The 20,310-nt window shown below is 45.0% G+C and overlaps 1 protein-coding gene across 2 annotated transcripts in view; it reads right to left on the reverse strand.

Annotated features, from left to right (window-relative positions):
- The window catches only part of LOC132830394 (multidrug and toxin extrusion protein 1-like), an 83,334-nt gene that overhangs the window by 45,592 nt on the left and 17,432 nt on the right, over positions 1–20,310 (reverse strand). For both annotated transcript variants that reach the window (XM_060848053.1, XM_060848054.1), the window contains 4 exons: positions 16,176–16,324; positions 10,503–10,545; positions 8,503–8,547; positions 2,094–2,191 (listed from right to left, as the gene is read on the reverse strand). In XM_060848053.1, the coding sequence (XP_060704036.1) occupies positions 2,094–2,191; positions 8,503–8,547; positions 10,503–10,545; positions 16,176–16,324 (335 nt within the window). The remainder of the gene's footprint in view (positions 1–2,093; positions 2,192–8,502; positions 8,548–10,502; positions 10,546–16,175; positions 16,325–20,310) is intronic.

Here is a 20,310-nt window from a genome sequence, read left to right on the forward strand (position 1 = left end):
ACACTAATCCCAACCCCAACCACAATCCCCACCCTCATCCCCCATCAACACCAACCCAACTCCACCCCATCCTAGCCCAACACCAATCCAACCCAACCCACACCCCTACCCCCATCTCCATCCCTGCACCAGCCCCAATCCCACCCACACCCCCACCCTCATCTCCATTCCAACACCAACCCAACCCCACCCCATCCCAAAACAATCCAACCCCACCAAGACCCCCACCCCATCCCCATCCAAAAACAATCCAACCCCACCAAGACCCCCACACCCATCCCCATCCCAACACCAATCCAAGCCCACCAAGACCCCCAAGCCCACTCCATCCCCAACACCATCCCAACCCCACCAACAACCCCAGCCCCAGCCCCATCCCCATCCCAACACAAATCCACCCCCATTCCCACTCCATCCCAACACCAACTCAAACCCACTCCATCCCCATCCCAACACCAATCCAACCCCAATCCAACACCAGCCCTCACCCCACCCACACCCCTACTCCCACCGACATCCTCATCCCAACACCAACCCTAACCCCACCCCCATCTGCCTCTCAACACCAACCATCACCCCATCCCTACCCCACCTTCATCCCCACACCAATCCCACCCCAACACCAGCCCCAACCGTCATCCCCACCCCAAAACCAATCCCAACCCCAACCCCAACCTCACCCTCATCCCCACCTCAACACCAATCCCAAGCCAGTTTCACCCTCATCCTCAGCCAAACTCCAACCAATCCCCACCCTCAACCCTAACCCCACTCCAACTCCCTCATCCTCATCCCAAACCATGTTTAAATATCTATCCAACTGCTTTTCTGAAAGTTTCCATCTCTCTCTCTGTCAGGCAGTGCATTGTAACATTCTGTTCTATCAAACATCCATCTGGACACCTACATCTCTCTACAACCCAACTTCCCAATCTCTGATGGACCAAACTGAGGCCCTTTATCCCTGATACCATTCTGGTGAGCATTATCCACTTGTCTTCTTGACATTGCCATGCCTAGAATTGGGTACAGTACTCCAGCTGAGGCTTCTCACCAGATTTTTATAAGAGTTTTAGTACATCTTTCTTACTGTTGTAACTTATAGTAAAAGCCAGGTCCCAAGTTGCTTTCCTCATAAGCTTTTGCTACCATCTTCAGTGGGGCGGACCCAGGTTCAATTCCAGCCTCAGGTGACTGTCTGTGTGGAGTTTGCACATTCTCCCCGTGTCTGCGTGGGTTTCCTTCGGGTGCACCGGTTTCCTCCCATGATCCAAAGATGTGCAGGCCAGGTAATTTGAGCACGGTAAATTGCCCATAGTGTTCAGGGATGTTTAGGTTAGGTGCATTAATCAGGGGTAAATGTAGGGTAGGTGGGAATGGGTCTGGGTGGGTTACTCTTTGGAGGGTTGGTGTGGACTTGTTGGGCCAAAGGGCCTGTTTCCACACTGTAGGGATTCTATTCTATTCTATAACGCATCAAAACACTAATGTGCAGTTGTGTGAGGAAGATGCATAGAGTACAATATTTGAAATCTGCATGCACAGTGGCTGATATCTCAATGTACAGTTTGTGAGGGATCAGATTTATTGATTCTTACATCCCACTCTAGGGGAAAACCAGGGCCCCATCCTCTGCTTCTCCCTACAGGTCCTCACTCATCAGCCAAGCAGCAGAGGCTATTTCCTGGAAACAAGTTCATGGGATCACCGACATTCCGTTCACATTACGGTGAAATCAGGGAGTGTCATGGGAAATAGGAAGCTGGAATTCTCTCCCGAAAAATCTCTAAGGCAGATGTTGGAGGATAACTAGGGCCTTTGTGACCAGGAATGACTAGTCTTTGTTGGGTAAGGCAACCAAGGGAGTGAACATGGTTCAGTGGAGTAGAAACAAGGATCAGCCATCATCTGAGTGATCCAAGCTTGAGGGGCTGAATGGTCTCACGTCATTCCTATGTAGGGAACTCTGCAGCTCATTGGCTCAGTGCCCACAGGGTAAGAAGGAGAAAGGTGTGAGCTGGAGGAAAGAAGAATCACAAAGCAAGTCATTGAGGTATCACTGTATACAAGGGAATAAAAATAATGGTACTCACAGCACTCCCAGTGTTAGCACGTACAGCAGGAGGTAATTTACTACAGCATTGAAGATGTTGGCTACGAGACCAGTAAAAATCTGTGGCAGAATGATCCCCTGGAGTGGGAACACAACAAAGTTACTTTTTCTCGTTATTACCCTTTGCTCTCGGTTGATTACACACGATCTGGATGTGAGGTGGTGGCACAGTGTGTTGAATCTCCTATCGCAGGTTGCATTCCCTCCACACTATGTCTGATCTCAGCTGCACCAGCACTAGGCCAGAGATGGAGGGGGTGAGGGAGGAAGGAAGTGGACAGCTAGCTAAGCACAAGCTGGTCATCTCCCTCCCCAGGCCAGACTGAAAACCATAGCTTTATCACTGAGCTGCCTTACTTCATGATTCTTAGCAACGAAGCAGCAATGGTGAAGGCTGAAGGAGTAGGCCATGCATGCACATGGAACATTACAATAAACTGGGGACCCTGTGGGCTGGAGTGGAATGGAAAAGCGTTTAGTCCATCCTCGTGTATCTGGTTTGAGGAAAGTGAAAAGAATCTTAGCTAGCTTTTCAATGTTTGGTTGCTAACTTGTAGCCGTGTGTGTGTATACATGTACATAATAATCCATATGTGTGTGCGTGTGTGCATGGACATGTATGCACCAATGTGTGTCTGTGTATGTGTGTAATGATACATGCATGTTTGTGCATGTGTGTTTATGTATGTCTGTGTGTGCATGTTTGTGTCTATGCATATGTGTGTATGCATGTGTAATGTATATGTGTGCACATGTACAAGTGTTATGTATACGTGTAGTCATATATGTATATGTACGTGTACATATGTGTGTGCATGATTTTGTGTTTGTATGTATCTATGTGTGTCCGTACATCTGTATGTATGTGCGTGTTGGTGAGTGCGTTTTGTGTGTGTGTGTGTAAGAGTGTGTTTGTATCTGTGAGAGTGTGTGCCTGTGAGGGTGTGTACGTGTGTGAGAGTGTGTGTGCCTGTCTGCGAGAGAGTGTGTGTGTGTGTGTGTGTGTGTGTGTGTGTGTGTGTGTGTGTGTGTGTGTGTGTGTGTGTGTGTGTATCTGTGTGTTTGTCTGTCTGTGTGTCTACTCTCGAGACTCTGCCAGCTTACAGTCCCATGTCCAGCCAGTTGGCATTCCTATGGAGTGATATATGCAGGCAGGTCCCCTGGCTGAGTAATCCTTACAGAACCCCAAGAAACCATACCCAACTCACAGTCCTTTGTTCAGCATTGGACTGGAGGGAATGACTTCTCAAAGACAGAGACAGGGGCAAAATATTTGCTCGTGGTCTGGGAATGTTTTTGCCACCAATTTTGTGAGGAGTGGAGTGGAGGTGGGATGGGGGAGAGCGAGAGGTGAGAAATGAAAATACTCTCAATGTTCCCCTATTCTGATCTGCTAAAATCATCCAGCTTAAAACAGAATGCACCAAATGTAAAAGGCATGATAAAACAATTTACAAAAGTGGTGACAAGGAAAGATTGGAACTTCCCCTTGGAGAGCAAGAGAAAACTCACGTGGACAAGATATCCAAGATGAGCATTAGCAAACCTCCGTCAGTCAGAGAAAGAATGGATTGATCAGAAGCGTGCAGGGAGCTAGTCTGGAACAGCGTGAGGGTGGATGAAAAGAAGAAAGAATTTCAATGAAGCAGTAATCTTTCTCAGTTGCAAGACCCTTGTGATTGATCACTTTACTGATGCTCCCTGTCCCAGGTCATATGTAAAGCACAGGTTAAGAGGTTTTAAGAATGTGGAACGTCTTTTTGAGACAAACAAATTCTCTCTATTTTTTTGCTGGAAGATTGCCTTCAAATATATTTCTCACCACAATCTTCAATCTGTTCTTCTTCCGGAGATCTAGTCAATTGGGCCTTAAACTCCAATTCGCTGTCTGTCCTCTCATCCAGTATCCCCTGCACAACCTATTCCGGCCTTTCTTACTCATACTCCTTTCACTTTGAACCTCCCTTTTCCTTTCTCAAATAATGAACATCTCTCTGAGCATTTGATTAATTCTCTACTCAAGGCTGAAAACTTCCATGTTTGGGTGTGAAGGCTGAACCATTGGACTGGATCCTACTCATAGAGTCCTAGAGATGTACAGCATGGAAACAGACCCTTCAGTCCAACTTGTCCATGCTGACCAAATATCCCAAATAAATCTAGTCCCATTTTCCAGCATCTGGCCCATATCCCTCTTAACCCTTCCTATTCATATACCCATTCAGATGCCTTCTAAATGTTGCAATTGTACCAGCCTCCACCACTTCCTCTGGTAGTTCATTCCATACAAACACCACCCTCCGTGCGAAAAAGTTGCCCCTTAGGTCTCTTTTAAATCTTTCCCCTCTCATAAATCTATGTGCTCTGGTTCCGGACTCCCCCACTCCAGGGAAAAGACCTTGTCCATTTATCCTATCCATGCCTCTCATGATTTTATAAACTTCTATAAGGTCACCCCTCAGCCTCCAACACTCCAGAGAAAATACCCCCAGCCTATTCAGCCTGTCCCTATAGCTCAAACTGTCCAAACATGGCAACATCCTTGTGTATCGTTTCAAGTTTCAGAATTTCCTTCCAATAGCAGGGAGACCAGAATTGCATGTAATATTCCAAAAGTGGCCTAACCAATGTCCTGTACAGAAATTAGTCAAGGTTTCCCTGTGCATTTTAAAAAATTTGTTCATAGGATCTGGGCACTGGTGGCTAGGTCAGCATCCATTATCTGTCCCTAGTGAGGAAGACAATGTCCTAATGGTATTATTGCTGGACTGTAAATCTGGACCCCTAAGTAATGTCTTGGGTACTTGGGTTCAGATCCCATCATGGCAGATGTTGATATTTGAATTCAAACAAAAACATCTGGAATGAAGAGTCTCATGATGACCATGAATCCATTGTCAGAAAAACCCATCTGGTTCACTACTGCCCTTTAGGGAAGGAATCTGCCATCCTTTCCTGATCTGGCCTACATGTGACAATAAATGTTGCCTAGCGAGTGACACCCTCATCTCATGAATGAGACAAACAAAAGTTGTTCTGGAACTGAGTAGCTTTATTTGGCAAATTCAGAGGGTGCTTTAAGAGGCAACCACATTGCTGTGGGTGTGGAGTCACGTGTAGGCCAGACCAGGTGAGGATGGCAGATTTCCTCCTCTAAGGGGCATGAGTGAACTAATTTACAACAATCAACTGATCCCACTGGGCTAGCTTCTACTTCTAGATTTTTGTTGAATTTAAATTTCACCATCTTCCATGCTGCGATATGAACCCAGGTCTGGATTGTGATTTTTGAGAAGATTTGTATCTCAGCTTGTGGGTCAGGTTGGAAGTTTGCTCGCTGAGCTGGAAGGTTTGTTTTCAGACGTTTCATCACCATACAAGGTAACATCATCAGTGAGCCTCTGGTTAAGTGCTGGTGTTATGCCCCACTTTCTATTTATGTATCTTGGTCTCTTAAGGTGGGTGATATAATTTCTGGTTCTTTTTCTCAGAAGTTGGTAAATGGGGGTCCAAATCGATATTTTTGTCGATGGCGGTCTGGTTTGAATGCCAGGCCTCTAGGAATCCTCGTGCGTGTCTCTGTTTAGCCCATCCTAGGACCTCAGGTCTCTTTTCAATTTTTCCCCTCTCACCCTAAACCGATGCCCTCTAGTTCTGGACTCACCCACCGCAAGGAAAAGATCATGACTATTTATCCTAGCCTTTCCCCTCATGATTTTATAAACCTCTAGAAAATCACACTTCAGCCTCTGATGGAAAATGTAGCAAACTATGTTGAAGTTTGCAGAGAGATCAAGGAAGTTGGAGGAGGATCATAAACCACAGGGTGCTACCTTTGACCTCGATCAGGATCAATCTAGCGATGTTATGGAGATGAGCGAAGGACTGGCATGGATTTGGGCAGCACAATATATTCAAGGATTTTGGAGTTGGTACCCAGAGATCTGGATTTTTCAAAAGTTGAAGAGTTTACAGCAGGGAAATCCGAGGCTATCGAGGTAAGAAGTCCCGTTGAACAGCCAACTGACTGCCCAGGGTCTTTTGGTTCGAGAGTGTGGTGCTGGAAAAGCACAGCAGGTCAGGCAGCATCCGAGGAGCAGGAGAATTAAATCCTGATGAAGGGCTTATGCCTGAAAGGTCGATTCTCCTCCTCCTCCTCCGATGCTGCCTGGCCTGCTGTGCTTTTCCAGCACCACACTCTTGACTCTGACTTCCAGCATCTGCAGTCCTCACTTTCTCCATGGTCTTTTGTGTGCCAGGCAATCAGAGGCTGGCAGTTTCTGGCCATGACATCAGTAAGATAGAGCTGCCAGTTCCCAGATCCCATCAATTAATCTTTAAAAGTCATTAATTAACCTCCTGAGGGCCTTACTGAGTGGCAGAACCAAATCACTGTGCTGGTGATAAAGGTACTGGTATCTTGGTATGCCAACTCCTCCCACCACCTTCCCATCACTTTCCAGGTGAAGGTTTCACCCTTTGCCTTTCAATAGTTAAAGTGCAGACACAGAACTTTCAATCAATAGCATCTATAAAACAGCATGGAGCTAGTTAAAGGTCCTCTTTACAGGAGCGTTACCAAACTAAAAGTTTAGAAAGCAATATTGGGATAGGTGTAGGTAAAAGTATAAGTTTTAAGGAGCATCTTCAAGGGAGATAGAGAGGCTGAAAGTTTTGTGGAAGGAATTTCAGAGGTAAGGGTCCAAGCAACTGAAAATACAATCTCCAATGGCGAAGCAGTCAGACCTGGGGAAGTGCGGATAATGTGGGCAGGGAGGTTATAAAGAGATGGAAGTGTTAACTCAAGGCTTGTAATTGTAGAAACAGAGATGTACAGCACGGAAACAGATTCTTCAGTCCAACACATCCCTGCCAACCAGATATCTGCACAGACCTTCCAACTCCTATACTCAATGCTCTGGCCAATAAAGGAAAGTATACCAAACTCTTTCTTCACGATCCTATCTACCTGCAACTCCACTTTCAAGGAACTAGGAACCTGCAGTCTATGGTCTCTTCATTTGGCAACACTCCCCAGGTCCTTACCTGCCCTGATTTTAAAGAAGAGAATTATGAAACACGAACGCGTACGGGAGATCAGAAACTGATTTCTGTCAAACATCATGCACCTTATGCAATTGCAGTGTGTAGGGCATATCCCACTTTGAGAATGGTCAGAGCTCTGAACTGTTCATGGCTTACACTGAGAACCTGGCAATGAATGACAGCTGAGGAGTATTGCAGCATCACAGCACCACTAGTCACAGGCATCACCACTGCCGGGCTAAGTGATCAGATCATTAACAAACATTCCTGGAGTTGAAAATGGCGGCCTATATTTCCTACACTGCTTTCCCCCTCTGGAGATCTGACTTCACCAGGCACACCTGGACTGACCGAGAGGCCATTCAGCCCTTTGAACCTTCTTGGCCATCCAATGGGATTGTGGACTGTGTTACGACACACCTTTGCAGCAGGTGGGTCTTGAACCTAACCCCCTAGCCCAGAAGTAGGGATGCAGCTGCTGTGCCACAAGACCCACCCCCCAACAAGATGGCGCACAGTCTCTGTCCTAGAATCATCGAGGTCTACTGCATGGAAACAGGCCCTTCAGCTCAACTTGCCAATGCTGTGCAGTTTTTACAATTAAACTAGACACAGTGTCCTAACCTCCTCTGCCTGCCTGGCACGATAGTCCTTCATGGCATTATTACCTAGCAATAATCTATCAATCTCAGAGTTGGGACAATTAATCGTAGCACCATCTATTGCTTTACTATGGGGACAGTTCCTCACTTTCCCTAGCCGTTGGGTGAAGCAGTGTTTGTGGAGAGTTGCTTCTGTATGGCCTGGCTCTGATTTTAACATTACATCCCTTCCTCTTGCATTCCATCACCAGCAAGGGAGAATAAAAGATGCTTCATCCCATCGACCCTGACTGGCAAATAACCGAGCCCCATGGCGTTTCCTCATGACATTTTTGGTTTGACTGTTTGAGGTGTGAACGGGCCCGCACCCACATTCCTCCCTACCTCCTGGAGGTCTTGCCTCTGAACCTTCTCTCTCTCTCTCTCATTTCCCGTGGGGAGACACATGGTCTCCGTTCACCACCTCCATCCTCACAGGGGGATCGCTGAGATCAGGGACTTACCGGAAAGGGTACCACAGGGAAGGCAAACCTACTCCAGCCACCGTGCCACCTGGACTAGTTTCCAATTTCAACATCCACGTGATACGGTATCCTTCACTTTTTAAAAAAATGAATCTTCTACCCTGATCGCGGTTGAACTTTAAATTGAGGGAAATGAAACTGAAGAATTCCAAATAACAGTTTGCAGGAACAGTTATTAAATTGTTAAACATGCCGAATCGAAATGTAGCAACCGTACCTGATTCTGAAGGTATCTGATCTCTAATTGATAAAGAAAAGTTGCCTATGGAAACACAAGGAGAAACCATTAAGATGACACATGCTGTAATCGTTGCCATTGTTATGGACCAGGCCAGATCCCTCCTCAAAATATCTTAAGAAAGTAGCCCAAACCCTAACTTTTCCTTATTTTAAAGGCAGATATGAAATGGGTGTTCCAAGTGTGATGCAGCCGGTCAAACCACTCGGCTTTAAGTAAAACAGGATTTATTTACACATTATGGTTGAAACACAAACAAAACAAAACAGAATTTAGAATAACAACTATCTGAAAATTCAATGACTATAACTCAACTAAAGAGCTGTTCCAAATCCTGTAACATCCCATAAATATATCCCTTTCGCAAAAGGTAAATTCAAATACAGGTTCTTACAGGTAGGAGAGATTTCAGAGAGAGAAGCCAATCAAGGATCATCTGCTGAAGCTTGGAACCTTTCTCTGGACTGCAGCAGGTTCTCACTGTTACAACTAAAAGAAACTAGAAAAATCCTGAACTGGGAGAACTGGACTCTCCCTTGCCATTGTTAACTAGTCTCTGTCCAGACATTTCGGCACCTCTGCCTTTATGATCTCTCTTAAGAAAGACCCAAGAACAAAATAACCTTGCTAAAGGGGCAGCTTTGTCACACTATCACAGATGGAACTAATATTTTATTCACTCCCTTCTTCGAAGATAGATCTGTTTCACTCCCATTCACCAGACCCACTGTGCTATTTGTCCTTTCTGTTGCTCAATCATAGTGTTTTACTTTAAGACGACAAAGTGAGGTTATTTTTTAAGGCCATAGGCTACCTCTAATGCTTTAGTGTGTGAGTGCATGCCCATCCTCACTCTAGTCAATCCCCCCTCCCCTTGGGGACAGAAATATAGGCCAAAAGGATCCTGCCTGCCATCCCCAATATAACACGGAAGTTGTGGAATTTACCATTTGGATGCACCACTGTTTACCTTCAAAAACTGAGAAAATGTGAGCTGAGGGTCCCAGACAATTTATCATCCACTGAGCCTCCATGGACATTGAGAGAAGTCAACTGTGTGATGGCCTCCACAGTTAAATAGCATACTAAACTAATCAAAGACCCCTCCCGTCTTAGTTATACTCGCTTTCCCTCTTTTTCATCATGCAGAAGATACAAAAGTTTGAAAACACATACCAACAGATTCAAGAACAGCTTCTTCCCTGCTGTTATCAGACTTATGAACAAACTTATGTTTATTAGAGCTGATCTTTCTCTGCACCTTCTCTGTAGCTGTACCACTATAATCTGCATTCTGTTCTATTACCCTGATGCACTTATGTAAGGGATGATTTGTCTGGTTAGCAAGCAAAACAATACTTGTCACTGTATCTTGTTACATGTGACAACAATAACTCAAATCAAATCTAGTAAAGAGGGACTTGTATAGTGCCTGTCATGCTCTCAGGCAGTCCCTAAGTGCTTAGTTAAGGAGTTTGTAGTTGCAATCACTATTGTTTGTAGCATACAGTTTGCACACAGAAATCTCCCACAAGCAGAAATGGGATCTGTGTTTCTAGGTTATAAATATTCAGAGGGCATTTGAGGGAACTCCTCAGTTCTTCACATCATGTATGAGAGGTCAGAGCACAGTCTTCATTCCACACCTGTGAGAAGGCAGTGCAACACTCTGTCTGTACTGCACCAGGAGTTGTCAAGCTGGATTTGGCCTCTGCTTTGGAGCTGGAGCCAACAACTGGTGTCAATAAGTCACAGCAGGACATTGGCAATAGGAGCAAAATACTGTCTTCGGAGTGACGTGTCCAACCGTAGCATTGTCACTGTGAACCAGCTCAGACTGAGCATCAGAGCTGGGAACAATGCAGACTGTATGACATAGTGCCACACTGCGTATTGACTTGCCCGTTGGTCACAGCAATTATAAGTTAATTTTTAAACTTTTCATCTGCAACACACATTCCTACATTAACTGTACTTACAGGGAGGCCAGGGATGAATATCCATACATACAGCTGGGTTAACCTGCAAGGAAAAAAAAATCAAAGTTGGTAAATGACTGGGAAGGTGTCTCTAAATTCACAACAGGCACGGAGTATGTGCTGATAGAACTGAATACTGAAAGATTTAACCTTAATCATGAACAACCAGTCCCAATGGAAACTCCTGTGGAATACATAACTTTACTGATATGTTTATGCGACAATTCGAAATACAAGGTACAATTTCTTCACAGTATGGTTTAAAATTCTTATTTGCAAGTAAACAGATATGGTTACTTCTTCACATTTTGTTCTAAGTCAGGGATAAGGAAAGGCCAAAGCAGGCATCTGCCCAGCACACTTTAGGAATTGGTATGCAACGTCCAACAGGATCAATGGGTTCAAATCACAGGAGCTCCTGTCAGTCAGACTCAGTTGTGTAATGGAGTACTTTCAGTTCATAACCCTGGTGGCATGGCAGGGGTGTTGTCTAGTAGGAGAACATCCCCCATCAAAAGGAAAGGACTGACCTGCACTTCACCCTGAAGAGCTTTGCATTAAGCCTGTTTAAGTGTGTCTATTACTGACAGCGTATGTGAAAATAATGACAGCTCAAGTTCCCCTGTAGCGAAGGAGGCTCTCCTCCCCCTAGATCCAATTTATTTGGACCTGCTACAAACTCTTTCTTTCTTAATTCATTCATGGGGTGTGGGCGTCACTGGCTAGGCCAGCATTTATTACCCAACCATCCCTGAGGGCAGTTAAGAGTCGACCACGTTGCTTTGGTCAGGAGTCACATGTAAACCAGACCAGGTAAGGACAGCAGTCTACTGTTGAAGCCATGATGGCAGTAGATTGGTCTAAAATATCTGCCCACTTGGTGGCAAGATGTTCCACTACCAAGAGTTGATAGCCAATTAGGCAGCTCTTCAGCACCTACACACTGCCACTAGGAGCAGTGGCCAGTACTGGAACTGCAGCAATTCCAGGAGCAGAGAATATTGAGGAGATCTGGAGTGCGGGCCAAGGGGCTGGGCTTGCCAAGGATGGTGAGGGGGTAGGGTTGACATCAAGAGTAGGTGGTGATCTTCCAGTGGGGGCAACCCTGGTCACAGTCATGTGGCACAGGGCACTCAATAAGGAGGGAGCGAAAGAGAATAACTCCAGAGAGGGTAGGCCTCTTAAAGATCAAGGAGGTCATCTTTGTGTTGAACCCCAGGAGATACTAAATTAATATTTTGCTTCAGGTTTTATGGTGGAGAAAGAAATGGAGTCTAGAGAATACAAAGAAATGAACGTTGATGCTTTAAAAGCAGTTCACACTGCAGAAGAGGACGTTCAGGAGGTCTTAGAGAATATGAAGTTGGACAAATCTCTGGGACCTGATCTAATGTATCCCAGAACATTGCAAGAATTAAGACAGGAAATTAAAAGATCCCTTACAGAAAAATTTGTATCACCCATAGCTACAGGCGAGGTGCCTGATAATTGGACGGTGGCTAAGCTTCTACCTTTGTTTACAAAAGATTGTAAGGAGAAACTAGGGAACTATTGACCTATGAGTCTGACTTTGGTTGTGGGTAAATTGTGGGAGGTGATTATGAAAGATAGGATTTATAGACATATAAAGAGGCAAAAATTGATTAGAGATAGTCAGCGTGGTTTTCTATGAAGAAAATCATCTCTCACAAACTTGATTGAGTTTTTGAGGAAGTTACCAAAAAGATTGATGATGGCAGAGCAGGAGACATTGTTTATTTTGATTTTAGCAAAGCCTTTGACAAGGTTCCGCATGGTAGACTAATTAGGTTAGGTCACATGGGATTCAGGGTGAACTTGCCATTTGAATACATAATTGGGTTAACAGCAGGAGAACAGTGGGTGATGGTGGAGGATTGCTTTTCGGACTGGAGGCCTGTGACCAGCGGTGTTTCCACAGGGATCAGTGCTGGGTCCACTTTTGTTTGTCATTTATATAAAAACATTTAGATGTGAATATAGAAGGCATGGTTAGTAAGTTTACGGATGACACGCAAGTTGGTGGCATAGTGGACAGTGAAGAAGGTTTCCTAAGATTACAAAGGGATATTGATCTAATGGGTCCATGGGCTGATAAATGGCAGATGGAGTTCAATCTGGATAAATGTGAGGTATTGCATTTGATACAACAAACAAGGATAGGGCTTATACAATGAATGGTAGGCCCTTGGGTAGTGTTGTAGAACAGGGGGACCTAGGGTGCAAGTACATAATTCTTTGAAGTTTGCCTCACCTATGAGTTAAAAAGGCATTTGGCACACTGGTCTTCGTTATTCAGTCCTTTGAGTTTAGGAGGTGCAACGTCATGGTGAGGTTGTATATGACATTGGTAAGGCCTCTTCTGGAATACTGTGTCCAGTTCTGGCTGCTTAGTTATAGGGAGGATACCATTAAGCTGTAGAGGGTTCAAAAGAGATTTACCAGGATGTTAGTGGGTACTGAAGGTTTGAGTTATAAAGAAAGGCTGGATAGGCTGGGACTTCTTCCACCAGAGTGTAGGAGGTTGAGAGGTGACCTGATAATGGTATATAAATAATGAGAGGTATGGATGGAGTTGATGGTAGTTGTCTTTACCCTAGGATTTTCAAGACTAAGAGGTACACTTTTAAGGTGAGAGAAGAGTGATTTAAAAAAGGCTTAAGAGGTAAATTTTTAAGAAAGAGGGCAGTTCGTGTATGGAGGGAACTTCCTGACGAAATGGTGGATGTGGGTACAATAACAACGTTTAAAAGACATTTGGATAAGTACATGAATAGGAAAGGTTTGGGGGGATATGGGCCAGGAGCCGGCAGGTGGGACTGGTTTATTTTGGGATTACACTTGGTATGGACTGGTTGGACCAAAGGGTCTGTTTCCGTGCTGTATGACTCTATGACTCTATGACTCCCTCTGTGTCTGCGGTTAAAAAACCTACAATGGTGGAGTGAAGTCTTTAAATGCACTAAAGTTAAACAGACTGCCTAATATTTAGCCCACCAGGGGTAAAATAACTGCAGGATGCATAGCCGCCCCTCCCATTTGGCCCAATTTCATACCCCCTTAACCTTGCAGTCTGCTGCCTGAGTCAAGAGTGTGGCGCTAGAAAAGCACAGCAGGTCAGGCAACATCCGAAGAGCAGGAGAATCGACGTTCTGGGCATAAACTTTTCATCAGGAACCTTATGCCTGAAACGTCGACTCTCCTGCTCCTCGGATGCTTTTCCAGCACCACACCCTTTGACTCTGATCTTCAGCATTTGCAGTCCTCAATTTCTCCCAGTCTGCTGCCTGAGGCGGGTATATAAAATTCCAGCCATTCTCACCATGGAATCAGAGCAAAACCTTTCAGCTGTCTTAAAGATCTCTCAGGTCAGCTTCTCTTTGGGCAGGTGCTGCCAGATATTTCCAGCATGTTGTGTTTTCAGTTCAGGAATCCGTCTTCTGCATTCAAGAATTCCATGCCTGTTCCACCTTCCTCAATGGGTATGACCTTTCATTCGATCAATCCTGGGATGTGGGCACTGCTGGCTGGTCTGGCATTCATTGCCCCATCCCTAACTGCACCTTGAACTGAATACCTTGCTAGGATCATTTGAGGGAAGATTTACTCTCCTAAAGAACAGAGGAATCCCTACAGTGTAGAAACAGGCCCTTCGACTCAACAATTAGATTAGATTACTTACAGTGTGGAAACAGGCCCTTCGGCCCAACAAGTCCACACCGACCCGCTGAAGCGGAACCCACCCATTCCCCTACATTTACCCCTTTTACCTAACATTATGGGCAATTTAGCATGGCCAATTCACCTGACATGCACATCTTTGGACTGTGGGAGGAAACCGGAGCACCCGGAGGAAACCCACACAGACACGGGGAGAATGTGCAAACTCCACACAGTCGCCTGAGTCGGGAATTGAACCCGGGTCTTTGGCGCTGTGAGGCAGCAGTGATAACAACAAGTCCATATCAACCCTTCGAACGGTAACCGACCCTATCCCATTCCCCTACCCTATTATCCTATGTTTACCCCTAACGCACCTAACCTACACATCCCTGAACGTTATGGGCAATTTAGCATGGCCAATTGACCTAACCTGCACTTCTTTGGATTGTTGGTGGAAACCAGAGCACTCGGAGGAAACCCACACAGACACAGGGAGAGTGTGAAAACACCATGTATAAATGAACCAGATGGGTTTTAACAAAGATTGACAAAGGGCCACTATTGGATTAGAGTTTAATTCAATCATTCGATTAAATCTAATTAGATTAGATTTTGATTCCAAATTTTTATTGAATTCAACATTCACCATCTGCTACGGTGGGATTTGAACCTGTGTGAACTGGTGAATGTCTACAATTGACTGTGAATGTAATAGACCAGCACTCTACTCCATTTTCTATTGAATTCAAATTTCACCAAGGTGGGAAACCACCTCATGTTCCTCAAATATTAGCTCCAGATTAGTCCAGTTATGTTATTCCACTGTCTCCCCAGTTCACCTCTCAGTTCTGGTATCATCTTTTAGAAGTTTTTAAATCATTCCCAATGTTTCAATATCCTACGTTATTAGTCAAAAATCAGACAACACTGGGTTACAGTCCAACAGGTAGGAAGGAGCGGGGGCTCTGAAAGCTTGTAATTTCAAATAAACCTTTTGGACTATAACCCAGTGTCGTGTGATTTTTGACTTTGTCTACCCCAGTCCATCATTGGCACCTCCACCTCCTAGTTTATTAGAGGAGACCAGCAGTGTTCGCATTGCATTAAGTATGGTCTAACTAAGGTTCATATTTCTTAATACAACATCCCTGCTTTTCAGTGATTTGATTTACCGTTATGACATGTACCAAGATACAGTGAAAAATATTGTATTGCATACTATCCAGAGAAAATATACCTTACATTATTAAATCAGGGTATTAGAACAGAATTCAGGTTATAGTATCACAACTACCGAGAAGGTGCAGAGAAAGATCAACTCTAACATATGAGGGGGGCCTTCATAGGTCTGATAACAGCAGGGATGAAGCTGTTCTTGAATCTGTTGGTAAGTGTTTTCAAACTTTTATATCATCTGCCTGTTGAAAGAGAGTGAAAGATTTTATAACCAGGCTGGGAGGTGTCTTTGATAATGCTGGCTGCTTCCCCGAGGCAGTGGGAAGTGTAGACAGAGTCCCTGGATGGGAGGCTGATTTTCATGAGGGACTGGACTGTGTTCACAACTCTCTGTAATTTCTTGTGGCCTTAGTCAGCCCAGTTGCCATGCCAATCTGTGATGCATCTGGATAGGATGCTACCGTGGTCTCTAGATATTCAGTACTGGAATCATTTTCTGATCAACAGCCCTATTAGTTTGACTCAGTGCGTTTAATGATTTGTGTATCCGACCTCTGCTGATGGGGTCTCTTGAGTGTTGTCAATGGTGCCTGCTATTTTATCTCCCCACTCACAAACAGGCTGGCCCCCTAACCTTGCTCTTGTCTCTACCTGTACTGGAGCCCTTTAACTGGAGAGTAAAGGCGTGCAGAGAACTTGTGTCCAACCACTCCATGACCCAACACCTTTCTGCTCCTTTTCACACCATCGGTGTACATGGTTGTGTAATGCTAATGTCCAAACGATACATTTGGATCTGTTGGAATTAATACTCACCTGGCCACTTCTGGAGACTGTTTCAAAGCCAACAGGATGTGCTCAGTGTTGATGAAGAGAGCCCAGCAGGGAAAGCAGGCGATCAGCAGAATGAGAATCCCTCTTTGGAGAATCACTCCAATTCGCTTCAGGTTCTTACTGCCATAGGTCTAGAAATCAAAAGGAGTATTTTTTTAACAAGCACAGCCCAAGCCTCCAGACATTCTAAGAACTGTAAGTTTCCACTTATAGTGTACAGACCTGAGAAATTACTGACCCTCACAATTCACTGCCTGCCAATGAGATTTTATCCAGCACTTCCTGCTGTCTTTGCATAAAATACTGCCAGTGCTGGAAATCTGAAACCAACACAATCTAGCAGCTTCACTGAATTAGTGACCAAACGGTTTTATTGAATTGAAAATTATTTCAATGGCAGAAAGCTCGAGGGTTAAGGTTTCGAGTCCGGGATTATTCTTCTTCAGAACTGAGGAAGGGTTACTGGATCCAAAACACTATCTCTGGTTTCTTTTCACAGATGCTGTCAGACCTGCTCGACGTTTCCAACAATTTCTGATTTTGTTTCTGATTTACAGTTCTTTCGGTTTTCCTGTTCGAAGGCTTTGATTGATCCTGCCTATATCACACTCTCAGGCCAGGCATTCCAGACTCCACTCACTCTTTGGAGAAAGTGAGGACTGCAGATGCTGGGGATCAGAGCCGGGAGCGTGGTGCTGGAAAAGCACAGCTGGTCAGGCAGCATCCGAGGAGCAGGAGAATCAACGTTTCGGGCATAAGCCCTTCATCAGGAGAAATCAGGCTTATGCTCAAAACATTGATTCTCCTGTCCCTTGGATGCTGCCTGACCAGCTGTGCTTTTCCAGCAACACACTCTCGACCTCAATCACTCTTTGTGTGGAAAAGCTTTTCACAATGTTGATTTACAAGAATGATAATCTGGACTTCAGGGTTAAGTCATGAAGAGAAGTGATACACATTTGGCCTGTTTTCTCCAGAATTTAAAAGGTTAAGGGGGTGATCTGATCAAAGTATTCAAGGTCTTAACAGTAAGAGACAAGGTAGATAAAGATAAACCATTTCCACTGATTGGAGATTCCAGAGCTAGAGTGTACAGTCTGAGAATGAGGTACAATCCATTCGGGGAGAAGCTGATCTATGCACAAAGGATGGTAGAGGTTTGGAATTCCCTTCTACAAACAGCAGTGGATGTTATATCAGTTGTTAGGTTTAATTTTTGAGATAGATACATTTTGTTAGGCAAAGGTGTTAAGGAATATTGGCCAAATGCAGGGAAATGGAATTAGGACACAGATCAGTCATGATCTCATTGAATGAGACTGATGGGTGCCATGGTGGCACAGTGGTTAGCACTGCTGCCTCACAGGGCCAGAGACCCGGGTTCAATTCCCACCTCAGGCAACTGTCTGTGTGGAGTTTGCGCATTCTCCCCGTGTCCACGTGGTTTTCCTCCCAGAGTCCAAACATGTGCAGGTTAGGTGAATTGGCCATGCTAAATTGCCCGTAGCGCTAGGTGTAAGGGAATGGGTTTGGGTGGGTTGCGCTTTGGTGGGTCAGTGTGGACTTGTTGGGCCGAAGGGCCTGTTTCCACACTATAAGTAATCTAATCTAAATCTGCTGATATTATCATTAAACTATTAATCCAGAAAGTCAACGAATGTTCTGGGGACCTGGGTTCAAATCCCACCATAGCACAGATGGTGAAATTTGAGTTCAATGAAAAAAAAATCTGGAATTAAGAATCTTCTGAAGTCCGTGAAACCATTCCTGATTGCTTGTTTGTTGGAAAAACCAATCCTTTTCAGTGATGTCCTTCAGGGAGGGAAATCTGCCATCCTCACCTGGTCTGGCCTACATGTGGCTCCAGATGGACAGCAATGGGTTGACTATGAAATCTCAACAAAAAAATGAGACTGGACAGACCACCTGACATTGACAGAGGCACCAGAAGAGACAATGGCAGAAATAGCCCAGCACCAGTTCTCCTTATGAACATTTGGGGGCTAGTGCCAACATTGAGAGCTGTCCCATGCACTTGTCAATGAACAGCCTAACATAGGCATGGAATCATACGTCAAAGATATATAAAGGTGTTTGGGACACTACCATCACCATCTTTGGGTATGTCCTGTCCCACCACCAGGACAGACTCAATAGAGATGGCAGCACAGTAGTGTACAGTTAGAGGGAGTTGCTCTGGGAGCCCTCAACACTGACTCATTGACTCCAGACCTCCATGATGGCTCATGACTTCAGGCTAATCATGAGCAAGAAAAGGTCTTGCTGATTATCACATACCGCCCTCCCTCAGCTGATGAATTTGCACTCCTCCATGTTGAACAACATTTGAAGGAAGCACTGAGGGTGACAAGGGCTCAGTATCTACTCTGGGTGGGGGATTTCGGTGTCCACCATCACATGTGGCTCGGCAGAAACACTACTGATCAAGCTGGTCAGGTCCTAAAGGACCTATCTGCAAGACTGGGTCTGCGGCAGGTGGTGAGGGAACTAACAAGAGGGAAAAATATACTCAACCTTACCAATCTATCCACTGCAGATGCATCTGTCCATGACACTATCGCTCAGTCCTTGTGGAGATGAAGTGCCACCTTCACATTGAGAATACGCTCCATCATGTTGTGTGGCACTATCACTGGGACAGAATTTGAACAGATCCAGTAACTCACGATTGGGCATCCACGAGGTCCCATGGGCCATCAACAGCAACAGAATTGTACTCCAGGCACTGGATACTGTAAAGGCTATTGTCTCTGACAACATTGTAGCTACAGTACTGAAGATTAGCACTCCAGAACTTGCTGCTCCCCTGGCCAAGCTCTTGCAATACAATTACAACACTGGTATCTACCCGAAAATGTGAAAAATTGCATAGGTATATCCTGTGCACAAAAGCAGAACAAATCCAACCCAGCCAATCATTGCCCCATCGGCCTACTCTCGATCATCTGTAAAATGAATGAAGGTGTCATCAACAATGCTAACAAGCCACAACTGCTCAGCAATAACCTGCTCAGTGATGCTCAGTTTGGGTTCCGCCAGATCCTGACCTCATCACACTGGACAACAGAGCTGCATTCCAGAGCTGAGGTGAGAGGGACATTGATGTGAAAGACACATTAGACCGAGTGTGGCATCAAGGAGCTCCTAGCAAAACTGGAATCAGTGGGTATCCGGGGACAAACTCTCCACTGAATGGAGTCATACCTGGTGCATTTTTAAGATGGTTATGGTTGTTGGAGGTCAGTCATCTCAGCTCCAGGACATCACAGCAGGAGTACCTCAGGATAGTGTCCTAGGCTCAACCATCTTTAGCTGCATCATCAATGACCTTCCCTCCATCACAAGGTCAGGAGTGGGGATGTTCACGATGATTGCACAATGTTCAGCAGCATTCATGACTTCTCAGATACTGAAGCTGTTACTGAGTTACTCAGATACTGTTCAAATATAACAAGGTTTGGACAATATCCAGGCTTGGGCTGACAACTGGCAAGTAATATTCATGCCACACAAATAAAGGCTATGACCATCACCAATAAGAGACAATCTAATCACTGCCCCATGACATTCAATGGTTTTACCATCAGTGAATCCCCCATTATCATCATCGTTGGGGTTACCATTGACCAGAAACTCAACTGGACTCACCACATAGTCACAGAGGCTACAAGAGCAGGTTACAGGCTGGGGATTCTGCGGCAAGTAACTCATCTCCCAACTCCCTAAGGTGTGTCCACCATCGCCAAATGACTAATCAGGAATGTGATGGAATACTCCCACTTGCCTGGTGGGACAGACCACAAACACCGTATCGAGGACACATTGATGGTGTCACCTAGCGAGGCGATGAAACGTTTGCAGAAAACCCCACAGGTTTGGCAAATGAATCTGTGACCTCACATTGAATTCCAAACACACAGCAATCTCTAAAGGAAGTTAGTGAACCAGCTGGTTTTTACAGCACTTAACAGTAACTATATGATCATCATGAGACCAGCTCACTACTCCAGATTTTATTTAATTCAAATTTCACTATCTACCACAGTGGGATTTAACCTGAGGCTCTGGATTAGGCTGGTTGCTGTTGTATCCATTT

This window comes from Hemiscyllium ocellatum, chromosome 31 (genome assembly GCF_020745735.1).
Source record: "Hemiscyllium ocellatum isolate sHemOce1 chromosome 31, sHemOce1.pat.X.cur, whole genome shotgun sequence".
NCBI classification, from domain to species: domain Eukaryota; kingdom Metazoa; phylum Chordata; class Chondrichthyes; order Orectolobiformes; family Hemiscylliidae; genus Hemiscyllium; species Hemiscyllium ocellatum.